This window comes from Oncorhynchus mykiss, chromosome 7, assembly GCF_057628025.1.
Source record: "Oncorhynchus mykiss isolate SJ-2025 chromosome 7, ASM5762802v1, whole genome shotgun sequence".
Classification (NCBI taxonomy): domain Eukaryota; kingdom Metazoa; phylum Chordata; class Actinopteri; order Salmoniformes; family Salmonidae; genus Oncorhynchus; species Oncorhynchus mykiss.
Window position 1 is genome coordinate 60,441,602 of NC_143028.1, and position 14,552 is coordinate 60,456,153.

The 14,552-nt window shown below is 44.5% G+C and overlaps 2 protein-coding genes across 7 annotated transcripts in view; one reads left to right on the top strand and one right to left on the bottom strand.

Moving 5' to 3' along the window:
• Nucleotides 1-11,746, top strand: part of LOC110528290 (lysyl oxidase homolog 2A) — a 64,343-nt gene extending 52,597 nt beyond the window's left edge. The window contains exons 10-14 of the mRNA XM_021610237.3: nt 198-438; nt 752-867; nt 1,175-1,311; nt 7,515-7,626; nt 10,629-11,746. Coding sequence (XP_021465912.2) covers nt 198-438; nt 752-867; nt 1,175-1,311; nt 7,515-7,626; nt 10,629-10,702 — 680 coding nt within the window. The 3' untranslated portion in view covers nt 10,703-11,746. The remainder of the gene's footprint in view (nt 1-197; nt 439-751; nt 868-1,174; nt 1,312-7,514; nt 7,627-10,628) is intronic.
• The window catches only part of r3hcc1 (R3H domain and coiled-coil containing 1), a 38,276-nt gene that overhangs the window by 22,624 nt on the left and 1,100 nt on the right, over nt 1-14,552 (bottom strand). For 4 of the 6 annotated variants that reach the window (XR_005052645.2, XR_016497372.1, XR_016497371.1 and 1 more), the window contains exons 3-8: nt 14,300-14,437; nt 13,374-14,040; nt 12,796-12,968; nt 12,504-12,574; nt 12,217-12,312; nt 11,912-12,036 (exon numbers count right to left, since the gene is read on the bottom strand). Coding sequence is in view for 3 of the 6 variants with exons in the window: in XM_090241585.1 (XP_090097711.1) it covers nt 11,924-12,036; nt 12,217-12,312; nt 12,504-12,574; nt 12,796-12,968; nt 13,374-13,979 (1,059 nt within the window). In the remaining 3 variants the exon portion in view is untranslated. Of the gene's footprint in view, nt 1-7,788; nt 10,462-11,911; nt 12,037-12,216; nt 12,313-12,503; nt 12,575-12,795; nt 12,969-13,373; nt 14,041-14,299; nt 14,438-14,552 lie in introns of those variants that run through there. The other 2 variants (XM_090241582.1, XM_090241584.1) reach the window with 1 other exon arrangement.

Below are 14,552 nucleotides of genomic sequence, written 5' to 3' on the forward strand. Positions count from 1 at the left end.
ATGACAACTTTTTTTTATTTTTCATGAATTACTCCCGGGTGAAAGATGTGTGAAACCCCAATGAATGAACAATTAAATGTTCTTAAAGATAAGGGAATTACAAGTGTTGTCAGTTATATACCACTTACATCTGAACAATGTACCAAAGTGATTGAAAATAAAAATAAACTAACGACCTCTCCCGCCCTGGCATGCAGCGGCCCCAGACTTGGTTCTCAACGCTCAGGTGGTGGAACACACCACATACCTGGAGGACCGGCCAATGTACATACTGCAGTGTGCCAACGAGGAGCACTGTCTGTCCAGCAGCGCTGCCACCGCCACACCGTCCTCCTACCGTCGCCTGATGCGCTTCTCCTCCCAAATCCACAACAACGGACAGTCCGACTTCCGCCCCAGGGCTGCACACAACTCCTGGGTCTGGCACGACTGCCACAGGTAAAGTGGAGGATGAATTATTTGGTCCTTCAGTTTAGCAATTTAGTTAAGTAGTGGAAGCTATGATAAAGGGGGCTGGACAATAGCATGCAAAGAAGCATCATGAGCAGGAACTCTTTGTGAGTGTTACATGAGTTGAGAACAATCACAGTGCTGGAATAAAAGTCCTCTGGAGGATGTCATTTTCGCAGTCTTATGAGATCATACATTTGTGGTCATCTTGAGGCAGTGCCTGCTGTGGTTGTACAGAGGCTCGTTATGATGATGAGGGTGGTGGTGATGAACATGATTGACTGTCTATCTCCCGGTCCAGACACTACCACAGCATGGAGGTGTTCACCCACTATGACCTGCTGAGCCTCAATGGCACCAAGGTAGCAGAGGGACACAAGGCCAGTTTCTGTCTGGAGGACACCCAATGTGAAGAGGGTAAAGAGCTTTAATGTGAAAGGGGTAAAAAGGCTTTGTGTAAAACAAGTGATTCATATCACGACAAACCTTGAATACGTTCCTGATTCTCTGCTCTAATACTCTTCACTGTTGTCTCCAACCTACAATAAGACTTCACTGTTGTCTCCGACCTACAATAAGACTTCACTGTTGTCTCCGGAGATAACAGTGAAGTGTGTTACTGTAGGTCAGAGACAAGTGTGAAGAGCGTTAGATCGGAGACAACAGTGAAGAGTGTTACTGTAGGTCAATCTAACGCTATTCACTGTTCTCTCTGGCCGAGCAGGTACTGAGAAGAGGTACGAGTGTGCTAACTTCGGACAGCAGGGCATCACTGTTGGCTGCTGGGATACGTACAGACACGACATCGACTGTCAGTGGATAGACGTGACAGACGTCGTGCCAGGAGACTACATCTTCCAGGTGAGAATCTTAATTGATTTTTTATTCTTTCAAAACTTTTGTTTCCCCCCCATACCCCCAGTTTTAATTTAAAATAACAATTATATTACAATAGGCATGTGATTCTATACATCCAAATATGAAATAGGAGCAAGGTGCTTGTCTTACATGAGAATCTTATAATAAACTGGGAGTAGTTACAGTTCTTCTAATCACTTCTGGTTCCATGGGGATTACAGGAGTCAATTCATTTAAAAGGAATTCACATTTAATCATTCAGCTTGTCACTTTCCCAGCATTTTAATATTGTTACAATTTCACTAATAGTTGCTGCAAACACAGATGGCTATTTTGGTATTAGCAAGAGTATCTGGGTTATCTGATTACATCATAAATAAACTCAGCAAAAAAAGAAATGTCCCTTTTCCAGGACCCCATCTTTCAAAGATAATTCTTAAAAATCCAAATAACTTCACGCATCTTCATTGTAAAGGGTTTAAACACTGTTTCCCATGCTTGTTCAATGAACCACAAATAATTAATGAACATGCACCTGTGGAACGGGCGTTAAGACACTAACAGCTTAGGCAAATAAGGTCACATAATAAGGCAAATAAGATGGCGTAGCAGTGTAGACGTGTTTTGTTCGTCCTCTCGTGTACTTTTGTATTTTTTGTATATATTTCAATTTTTTTTCCCAATCTCTTTTCGGTTTTTAATTCTAAATATACCTTCCGGTAACCTGCCTCACCCAATGTGATACGGAATCGCTATTATTTTTTAACTTTAGAACACATTCAAGAACCTCCAGAAGCTAACCAGCTAATTAGCTACAAGCTATTAATTGTTAGCCACTGCTAGCGTCTTTTACGTTCTGCACAGATACCAGCCCTGTTCTTAGCCTGAATATTACTCGCCAATCTACCAGTATCGGACTGTCTCTCCACAACAACGCCGGATTCCTGCCGTAATCCCTGGGCCACTACTTCTAATCTTCACAGCTAGCTTGCACCCTCCGTGGCACCCAGTACCGAAGCTATCCCTGAGGCCCACCTCCCGGCCTACTCAGCTGTTCACCCGAACCCCACTCATACACGGCTAGAGCCCAATACTCCACTGGATCCTTGCTGTAAACTCTGGACCTTGGCACCGGATCACTGCTGCTACCGATTGGCTATAGTGGCTAACGCCACTGCCACAAAGCTAGCACCAGTTAGCCGTGAGCCAGCATCTGGTCTGCCGACGAATACTCCATCCGCTGTGCCTTCAACCGGCCTCCGTCTGAGCAGACCCCCCTACCACCCCCGGGCTACTAACTTTAAACGCTGTGTCGCCCGCGTGCTAGCGGCTTCCCTGTTCCATCTATTGCTGCCCCCTGGACACTATGATCACTTGGCTACATAGCTGATGCCTGCTGGACTGTCCAGTAATCACGGTACTCCATTCTGTTTATTTATGTTTTATCTGTCGGCCCCAGCCGCAAACTCAGGCTCTGTGTGTAGTTAATCCGACCCTCTCTGCCTAGTCATCGCCATTTTACCTGCTGTTGTTGTGTTAGCTGACTAGCTGTCACCTGTTGTTTTAGCTAGCTCTCCCAATCAAGACCTGCAATTACTTTATGCCTTGATGTATGTCGCTCTCAAATATCAATATGCCTTGTATACTGTTGTTCAGGTTAGTTATCATTGTTTTAGTTTACAATGGAGCCCCTAGTTCCACTCATCATACCTCTGATACCTCCTTTGTCCCACCTCCCACACATGCGGTGACCTCAATCATTATAACCAGCATGTCCAGAGATACAACCTCTCTTATCATCACCCAGTGCCTGGGCTTAACTCCGCTGTACCCGCACCCCACCATACCCCTGTCTGCACATTATGCCCTGAATATATTCTACCACGCCCATAAATCTGCTCCTTTTATTCCTTGTCCCCAACGCTCTAGGCGACCAGTTGTTAGCCTTTAGCCGTACCCTCATCCTACTCCTGTGGAGGTAAACCCAGGCCCTGCATGTCCCCAGGCACCCTCATTTGTTGACTTCTGTGATCAAAAAAGCCTTGGTTTCATGCATGTCAACATCAGAAGCCTCCTCCCTAAGTTTGTTTTACTCACTGCTTTAGCACACTCTGCCAACCCTGATGTCCTTGCCGTGTCTGAATCCTGGCTTAGGAGGGCCACCAAAAATTCTGAGATTTCCATACCCAACTATAACACTTTCCCTCAAGATAGAACTGCCAAAGGAGGAGGAGTTGCAATCTACTGCAGAGATAGCCTGCAAAGTTCTGTCATACTTTCCAGGTCTATGCCCAAACAGTTCGAACTTCTAATTTTAAAAATTAATCTCTCCAGAAATAAGTCAATCACTGTTGCCGCCTGCTTCCGAACCCCCTCAGCTCCTAGCTGTGCCCTGGACACCATCTGTGAATTGACTGCCCCCCATATAGCTTCAGAGTTTGTTCTGTTAGGTGACCTACTGGAATATGCTTAACACCCCGGCAGTCCTACAATCTAAGCTAGGTGCCCTCAATCTCACACAAATCATCAAGGAACCCACCAGGTACAACCCTAAATCCGTAAACATGGTCACCCTAATAGACATTATCCTGACCAACTTGCCCTCCAAATACACCTCTGCTGTCTTCAATCAGGATCTCAGCGATCACTGCCTCATTGCCTGTATCCGCTACGGGTCCGCGGTCAAACGACCACCCCTTATCACTGTCAAACACTTCTCCGAGAAGGCCTTTCTAATCGACCTGGCCCAGGTATCCTGGAAGGATATTGATATCATCCTGTCAGTTGAGGATGCCTGGTCATTCTTTAAAAGTAACTTCCTCACTATCTTAGACAAGCATGCTCCGTTCAAAAAATGCAGAACTAAGAACAGATATAGCCCTTGGTTCACTCCAGACCTGACTGCCCTCGACCAGCACAACAACATTCTGTGGCAGACTGCAATAGCATCGAATAGTCCCCGCGATATGCAACTGTTCAGGGAAGTCAGGAACCAATACACGCAGTCAGTCAGGAAAGCAAAGGCAGCTACTCGACCAAGCCTCCCTTGCTTCTCCTTTACCCAAATCCAGATAGCAGATGTTCTAAAAGAGCTGCAAAACCTGGACCCATACAAATCAGCTGAGCTTGACAATCTGGACCCTCTATTTCTGAAACTGTCCGCCGCCATTGTCGCAACCCCTATTACTAGCCTGTTCAACCTCTCCTTCGTATCATCTGAGATCCCCAAGGATTGGAAAGCTGCCGCGGTCATCCCCCTCTTCAAAGGGAGACACACCCTGGACCCAAACTGTTACAGACCTATATCCATCCTGCCCTGCCTATCTAAAGGTCTTTGAAAGCCAAGTCAACAAAACAGATCACTGACCATCTCGAATCCCACCGTACCTTCTCCGCTGTGCAATCCGGTTTCCGAGCCAGTCACGGGTGCACCTCAGCCATGCTCAAGCTACTAATAACCGCCATCGATAAAAGACAGTACTGTGCAGCCGTCTTCATCGACCTGGCCAAGGCTTTCGACTGTCAATCGCCATATTCTTATCGGCAGACTCAGTAGCATCGGTTTTTCTAATGACTGCCATGCCTGGTTCACCAACTACTTTGCAGACAGAGTTGTGTGTCAAATCGGAGGGCATGTTGTCCGGTCCTCTGGCAGTCTCTATGGGGGTACCACAGGGTTTAATTCTCGGGCCGACTCTTTTCTCTGTATATATCAATGATGTTGCTCTTGCTGCGGGCGATTCCCTGATCCACCTCTACGCAGACGACACCATTCTGCATACTTCTGGCCCTTCCTTGGACACTGTGCTATCTAACCTCCAAATGAGCTTCAATGCCATACAACACTCCTTCCGTGGCCTCCACCTGCTCTTAAACGCTAGTAAAACCAAATGCATGCTTTTCAACCGTTCGCTGCCTGCACCCGCATGCCCGACTAGCATCACCACCCTGGATGGTCGACTAGCATAACCGCCATGGATGGTTCCGACCTAGAATATGTGGACATCTATAAGTACCTAGGTGTCTGGCTAGACTGTAAACTCTCCTTTCAGACTCATATCAAACATCTCCAATCCAAAATCAAATCTAGAGTCGGCTTTCTATTTTGCAACAAAGCCTCCTTCACTCACGCCACCAAACTTACCCTAGTAAAACTGACTACCCTACCGATTCTCGACTTTGGCGATGTCATCTACAAAATAGCTTCCAATACTCTACTCAGCAAACTGGATGCAGTTTATCACAGTGCCATCCGTTTTGTTACTAAAGCACCTTATACCACCCACCACTGCAACCTGTATGCTCTAGTCGGCTGGCCCTCGCTACATGTTCGTCGCCAGACCCACTGGCTCCAGGTCATCTACAAGTCTATGCTAGGTAAAGCTCCGTCTTATCTCAGTTCACTGGTCACGATGGCAACACCCACCCGTAGCACGTGCTCCAGCAGGTGTATCTCACTGATCATCCCTAAAGCCAAAACCTAATTTGGCCGCCTTTCCTTCCAGTTCTCTGCTGCCTGCAACTGGAACGAATTGCAAAAATCTCTGAAGTTGGAGACTTTTATCTCCCTCACCAACTTTAAACATCTGCTATCTGAGCAGCTAAACGATCGCTGCAGCTGTACATAGTCCATCGGTATATAGTCCACCCAATTTACCTACCTCATCCCCATACTGTTTTTATTTTATTTACCTTTATGCTCTTTTGCACACCAGTATCTCTACCTGCACATGACCATCTGATCATTTATCACTCGTGTTAATCTGCTAAATTGTAATTATCCACTGCTATGGCCTATTTATTGCCTACCTCATGCCTTTTGCACACAATGTATATAGATGATTTTTTTCTCTACTATGTTATTGACTTGTTTATTGTTTACTCCATGTGTAACTCTGTGTTGTCTGTTCACACTGCTATGCTTTATCTTGGCCAGGTCGCAGTTGCAAATGAGAACTTGTTCTCAACTAGCCTACCTGGTTAAATAAAGGTGAAATAAATCAAATAAAAAACAGCTATGAAAACTCAAGACACTAAAAGAGGCCTTTCTACAGACTCTGAAAAACACCTAAATAAAGATGCCCAGGGTCCCTGCTCATCTGCGTGAACGTGCCTTAGGCATGCTGCAAGGATGCATGAGGACTGCAGATGTGGCCAGGGTAATAAATTGCAATGTCCGTACTGTGAGACGCCTAAGACAGAGCTACAGGGAGACAGGACAGACAGCTGATCATACTAGCAGTGGCAGACCACGTGTAACAACACCTGCACAGGATCAGTACATCCGAACATCACACCTGCGGGACAGGTACAGGATGGCAACAACAACTGCCCGAGTTACACCAGGAATGCATAATCCCTCCATCAGTGCTCAGACTGTCCGCAATAGGCTGAGAGAGGCTGGACTGAGGGCTTCTAGGCCTGTTGTTAGGCAGGTCCTCACCAGACATCACCGGCAACAACATCGCCTATGGGCACAAACCCACCGTCGCTGGATCAGACAGGACTGGCAAAAAAGTGCTCTTCACTGACGAGTCACGGTTTGGTCTCACAAGGGGTGATGGTCGGATTCGCGTTTATCGTCGAAGGAATGAGCGTTACACCGAGGCCTGTACTATGGAACGGGATCGATTTGGAGGTGGCGGGTCCGTCATGGTCTGAGACGTTGTGTCACAGCATCATTGGACTGAGCTTGTTGTCATTGCAGGCAATCTCAACGCTGTGCGTTACAGGAAAGACATCCTCCTCCCTCATGTGGTACCCTTCCATGACCCTTCAGCATGACAATGCCACCAGCCATACTGCACATTCTGTGCGTAATTTCCTGCAAGACAGGAATATCAGTGTTCTGCCATGGCCAACGAAGAGCCCGACTCTCAATCCCATTGAGCACGTCTGGGACCTGTTGGATCGGAGGGTGAGGGCTAGGGCCATGCCACCCCCCCAGAACTGTCCAGGAACTTGCAGGTGCCTTGGTGGATGAGTGGGGTCTCTCACAGCAAAAACAGGCAACCCCCCCCACCCCCTTTGTTCAGGGAAACATTATTCAATTTCTGTTAGTCACGTCTGTGGAACTTGTTCAGTTTATGTCTCAGTTGTTGAATCTTATGTTCATACAAATATTTACACGTTAAGTTTGCTGAAAAGAAACACTGACAGTGAGAGGACGTTTCTTTTTTTGCTGAGTTTATGTTGTCTCTCCCCAGGTTGTAATCAACCCCAACTATGAGGTGGCAGAGTCCGACTACACCAACAACATTATGAAGTGCAGGTGTCGATACGATGGCCACCGGATATGGACGTACAACTGTCATATAGGTGAGAGACGATGACAAGTGGCGATTACTGGCTACAACAGTATTGAATGCGATGGACACAATGAACTTTATGTTCAAAGACCTTTTTTCTATGGATAACAAATGACCACATTCCAAAGCAGCTTACATTCATTTAGTAAATAAATTGGTGAAAAGGCATTCGCAAAATTCTAAAACATTTTAATGAGACAATTTACTGATAATACTAATATATTCACAAGGGATGGTCCCCACACGTGTGCTTTAAGGTTAGTCTTACAAACTGGAGAGACAGATTTCTAATTTCCTCTGCTGGATCATAATGTTGGCCATTACAATAGTCAAAAAATTATAATATCTATATATACATATACACACAGTCAATAGTTGACACACCTACTCATTCCAGGGTTTTTCTTTATTTTTAGTATTTTCTACAATGTAGAATAACAGTGAAGACATATGAAATTACACATATGGAATCATGTAGTAACCAAAACTGTGTTAAACAAATCAAAATATTTTATATTTGAGATTCTTCGAAGTAGCCACCCTTTGCCTTGATGACAGCTTTGCACACTCTTGGCATTATTATCCCAAGCAGCTTCATGAGGTGCATGCATGGATGGAATGCATGCATGGAATGCATTTAAATTAACAGGTGTGCCTTTGTTAAAAGCTAATTTGTGGAATTTCTTTCCTTGATGCATTTAAGCCAATCATTTCTGTTGTGACAAGGTAGGGGTGGTGTACAGAAGATAGCCCATATTATGGCAGGAACAGCTCAAATAAGCCCAGAGAAACGACAGTCCATTACTTTAAGACATGAAGGTCAGTCAATCTGAAACATTTCAAGAACTTCAAGTGCAGTGGCAAAAACCATCAGGCGCTATGATTAAACTGGCTCTCATGAGGACCGCCACAGGAAAGGAAGACCCAAAGTTACCTCTGCTGCAGAGGATAAGTTCTTTAGAGTTAACTGCACCTCAGATTGCAGCCCAAATAAATGCTTCAGAGTTCAGGTAACAGACACATCAACAGTTCAGAGGAGATTGCATGAATCAGGCCTTCATGGTCGAATTGCTGCAAAGAAACCACACCAGTAAGAATAGACCTGCTTGGTCAAAGAAACATGATGGAAATCTGTCCTTTGTTCTGATGAGTTCAAATTTGCGATTTTTGGTTCCAACTGCCATGTCTTTGTGAGACAGAGTAGGTGAATGGGTAATCTTCACATGTGTGGTTCCCAACATGATGCATGGAGGTGGTGTGGTGGTGCTTTGCTGGTGACACTGTCAGTGATTTATTTATAATTCAAGGCACACTTAACCAGCATGGCTACCACAGCATTCTGCAGCGATACACCATCCCATATGGTTTGCGCTTAGTGGGACTATCATTTGTTTTTCAACAAGACAATGACACAACACACCTCCAGGCTGTGTAAGGGCTATTTGACCAAGAAGGACAGTGATGGAGTGCTGCATCAGATGACCTGGCCTCCACAATCACCCGACCTCAACCCAATTGAGATGGTTTGGACCGCAGAGTGAAAGAAAAGCAGCCAACAAGTGCTCAGCATATGTGGGAACTCCTTCAAGACTGTTGGAAAAGCATTCCAGGTGATGCTGGTTGAGAGTATGCAAAGCTTTCATCTAAGAGTGGCTACTTTGAAGAACCTCAAATATAAAATACATTTTGACTTAACTTTTTTGGTTACTACATGTGTGTTATTTCAGTTGATGTCTTCACTATTATTATTATACAATGTAGAAAATAGTAAAAATAAAGAAAAACCCTTGAATGAGTAGGTGGGGCCAAACTTTTGACTGGTACTGTATACCATAAAAAACAATGGCATATAACAGAACTCTATATAATAATTGCTTATAAAAATGCTTATAAACATAAACAAGTAACATTTATCATTCAGCTTGAATGTTTCAGAAAATGTATGAGTGAGTTTTTAGCATTAGAAATCAACCATTTTATTAATTGCTCAACATGGCGATCCTGAATAGTTTTGTCGAGTTGTAATTGCATCTGCGGACATTTTTTTCTTTCCGTTTGCTACGCAAGTATGCAATGTATAAATTAGGATTAATTAAACAATAAGCCTCGAGGGGGTGTGGTATATGGCCAATATACCACAGCTGAGGACTGTTCATAAGCATGAGGCAACGCGGAGTGCCTGGATACAGCCGTTAGCCGTGGTATATTGGCCATATACCACAAGCTCCAGAGGTGCCTTATTGCTATTATAAACTGGTTACCAACGTAATTAGAGCAGTAAAAGTAAATGTTTTGTCATACCCGTGGTATACGGTCTGATATACCACAGCTTTCAGCCATTCAGCATTCAGGGCTCAAACCATCCAGTTTATAATAGGAATTATACAACCCGTGTATCAACTTTATCCATCTATGTATGGACACAACCAGGGTGAGCTAAAATTATCTGTTAAGTGTTTGGGTTATAACAAATTACGAAGTTAAAATACAGTAAGACTTGTCGACACCCCAAACCGCACAGTAACGCAATGCCCCATTCCCTTTGAAACTGGTGCCTGATTTACACTACAGGACCAAAAGGAGCCAACCCGAGCTGTACTGGGTCAGCCTTATTACACGTCCACCCACCATAGTTGTTGGGACCATGATAGAAAATATCCACGCCTGCATAGTATGGTTTGGGTGCGGCCCTATAGTGTTAATCACACACTTGAGTGCTACACTGGCATCAACAAAAAACAATGGGAACTTGAAGAGGAACAAGTCATAGGACAGCAATGGTCTGCCAGTTATTTAAGTAGCAAGGACATCTGTAGTCGTGTAGCCAAGTTGTAGCCTGACATTCCTGTAAAAGATCATGAAAACAATCAGTTCAAACAGAGAGAAGGCTTGAAGACTTCAGTGAGTGAATTATATATATTTTTTCAACTGTAATTATATGGTGCTATCAAACTGTGGCCACTATTGAATGAGTGCAGTTCTTCATGTGTCCCATTTGTCTCTCCTCTTCAGGTGGCTCAGTGAGTTCTGAGTCAGAGGAATCTGCTTTCCCTGGCCTCTTGAATAACCAGCTGGGACACAGGTAGTGTGGATGGACTCAATAGAAAGACTGGGAGGAACATTTTATTTCACGAAACTGATGAGAATGACCAGCAAGACTGTTGTGACATTATCAACCACTAGAGGGAGCGCTGTACTGTGTTTCCTCCCTATTGGTGCTGGATGAAAATGTAAAAGCCTTTCTCACCTCAATGCCAACATTTGATGTAAGGACATTTCAGACAAAAAAAACCTGTTTTAAAGATCCAGCTTGAAGAAGCATCTGTCTTTACTGATCTCACTAATTTCCTTAGCACCAGCACTCCGCTGTACATGTTATCAAATCAGTCATACATACATATGCATCTAACCTTTCTGGTCCACCATAAGGAGAGAAAAATACATGCTTTTGACACCTGCTGCACTTCGAGACAGTTTCTTACTTATTTTTTGCAAAAAGTGTTGAGACGGAATTTATGCAACTATGAAGTAGGTGGGAAAGTAGCAGAAGTCTTGCCTCCATTGGGAATATATATATTTTTTTTTTTACTGATGAAATAAATGAGGAATCATTTGTCAATTTAGTGCAGTTTCATGCCAGTCTGTGACAATGTGGTAGCAAGCCATTGTAAATATTAATAGGAAGAACCCATGTCTTCCTGTACAGTATTCACTAAGGATAAGGCAATATTATTACAACCATACAGCTGCCACTTTGTTTTTGATGATCAAAACTGGATTTGTTTGTCTCTAACGATATTTAAAACCTTTCATCTTAAGATCCTAAGATAAATATACATTTTAGTCTTAGCATATTTCGCTCAGTTTAGTACATTTTATTAAATTATTACTGTCTGGGGACTCTAAAATCGGTTTGTTTTCTCATTTGTATAACGTCATGAATGACATGTGAACATTAATCTTTGCATCATTTTGTCCTGTTTGTGATACAGCAACTACATAGCCCTTCATTTGACAAGGGTACTCTTTACTAGATGGGTGATTATCCTGTACGGTTGAATATGGTTGAATGTGGAAAAGCATTTTGTGCTTGCATGTTTTCTGTAATAAACAATAATGAAACAAGCAAACCATGACGTCCTTGTATTGATTTCTTAAACTGAGACTCTGCACTATGCAGTGATCACAAGCACCAACGTGAACTAAAGACATTGCAGAGTGAGGCCCGGTAGTTTAGTCATCCCAATACTGTGGTTTACTGTATCTCTTGAGAATATGTTAAAAGGCCATCACACCTGCTGTAGCGGTCAGAAACGTTGTGAGGGCGTTCCACCTCTCTGCACTCCCAGGGCTCTGGATACCATTCTGCGGGCCACCGCTGAGTCTGTCCGTGGCCTCTCCTTCACCGGCTGGATAAACTCTGGGAAATACAGAATCATTTTATATTATAGTATGGAATAAAGAGATAACATGCTAATAGTATGGTACCACCAAGTTATAGTTACTTACAATGAAAACATTATTTACCCAAATAGAAGATACCACTTAATTTAAATATGTTTTTCTTAGTGCTACTGTATGGAGTTAACAAGGACAATACCAGCACGTCTTATGGCTTTCCCTTTGGCCTTCTTGCTCCCGTCAGACAGAGTGCACGTCTTCAGGAGAGGGTGCCGAATGGAAAGTGCATGGAGAGCTAAACACAAACACAGGGTTGAATCAGACTCATCTCTGATGTCATAAGAAAGAACACCAACTTCTCCTCACCTAAGGCCAGTAGGTCACACAACCAACTCCAATTTCTAATGTGCCAAAAGAAACTCGTGACTCATCTTGGACTTAAATATCCCTCAAAATATGAAAAATAGATATACTCAAAAACCATACCTGCAGATTGACTGGAGAACACGCCCAGGGCGTGAGTGTTGTCCACCCACTTAATCTTCATGCCTTCGTCGCTGGAAGACAGAGACAAGACTGGGAGAGTTAGACAGCCCTTATGAGTGTGCTGTGGGCTTTAATGAGAGGCTTTCACCTGTGCTGTGGGGCAAAGTTTCCCCTAGGTACAGATCTACGATCAGCTTCCCCTCCCCAATCCTAACCATCAGTTTGATTTTTTTTTAAACTGATCCAAGATCAGCGTCTCGGGGAAACATCACCATACTCTTGAGGCTTTTACCTGTAGTCTGCAAAGGCATCCAGCAGGTCGCCTGTTTTGAACATGGCCGGGAAGTCGTAGATCTCGATGACGTGGCCAAATTCGTCCTGGTTGATCCACACGTTCTCGAAACAAGAGTAGTCGTTGTGGGCGTGTTCGATGGCCACGTCAGTCTCTGTCAAGTGGGCCTTGATCTGACGAGAAATTCAGCCAGTTATTGAGATATAGCAACCTATCCCAAATAAGTGTTTCTCATTAATCCTTTTACATATACAAAATGTGAAATATAGCTTATACATTATCTGTGGACACCCCCCACCCCAGTGTAACACCCCATTCCCTTTAAAACAGATGCCTGATTCACACTATAGAACCTAAAGGCTAGCCTACACCTACAACTATATAGTCTATTTAACTTGAGGACAATCCATAATGTCACAGTAATTTTTGTACCATTTTCAAACGGATTTACAAAACCAAAAATGTTAAATCTCATAACTGAAGTGTTTTGAAGAAATGAACAGAAATGATATAATCCCCATAGATCAACCCCGCCAGTCCATTGTCATGGAATTAGTCTGAACTTCACCACACTATACCTCTTGGCTAAAATCAACAGCATCGCTAGCAGCATCCTTGGCTGGTGTTGTATGAGAGGCATGGTGTTGGTGGGAGGTCACGTTGCTACTGCCCACAGACGACTCCTCCGTCAGCACCTCCTCCGCTACATGCTCCTCCGCTACATGTTCCTCCTCCTCCTGGGCTTCCCTAGTCTGGTGCTCCAGGGTCAGGGCCATGAAGTAGGACACAGTCTGGCCCCAGGCGGGGGGGTGGGGGCAGGGCTCCTCTGCTGAGAAGCGAATTAAGTCATCCTCCTGCCCAGCGCTAGTGGTATTAGAAGGCACACTGTCCTGGTTGGTGTTGGCCTGCGTTTCTGACAGCGTTCCCTCCGTGGTGTCTGAGGAACAGCAGGAGCAGGACTCTGAGGTGGAGGTGCATCCCGAGGAGGTGAAGCTGAGAGTGGGCAGGGGCAGGTCGAGGTCCACCCCTGCTGGTGGTCCGTGGAGATTACTGCCACTGTCCCGTTGCCTGTCCCTAGCCACCCTTGGGACGTAGATGGCCTTGTCAGGGCGTTTGGCATTACCTCCGCTCCGCTGGGCCAGGGGTCTGGGCTGGAGGTCCATTCTGCTGCTCTGCATCCCCATACCTCTCCTAGGAGCCTCATTGTAGAAACTGTCTGTGTTGCTTTCATCCCCCAGATCCAGCCTGGCACAGATAACATACTAAACTAAAGTCACCATGTAACGCTGTGAAATAAATGGGCAATAATTCACATTAAGATGCCCCTATACCATGTAGTTACTTTAGAACTACTTTGTCAGCCAGACTTGGATCAATTTAATGTAGTGTGACCTGATAATATGGCATATGAATTTACCAGCTGTTTATCCAGGAAGTCCCATCGAGGTCAGAAGACTTATTTAACAAGAGAACTCAATTTAAGACCTTGTTGTGTGTGCTCTACCTGAGGTGCGAGTAGCAGACAACTACTCTGCGGCTCCAGCCCTCCCCCACGGAGAAGGTGGCGAGGTTACGGTGGTTCTCAGTGGTTTTGTGAATCAGGTAGCGAAGTCTGCTTGATAGAGGGGGGAAGAGTAGGGCACTGGGGAGGGAGGGGACAACACTCAAGCCAAAGCTTATTTAGGGTGACATCCAATATGTGACTTTGGTGACATCAACTCAGATAGACTTTGATCACCTGTAGGTACATTATGATC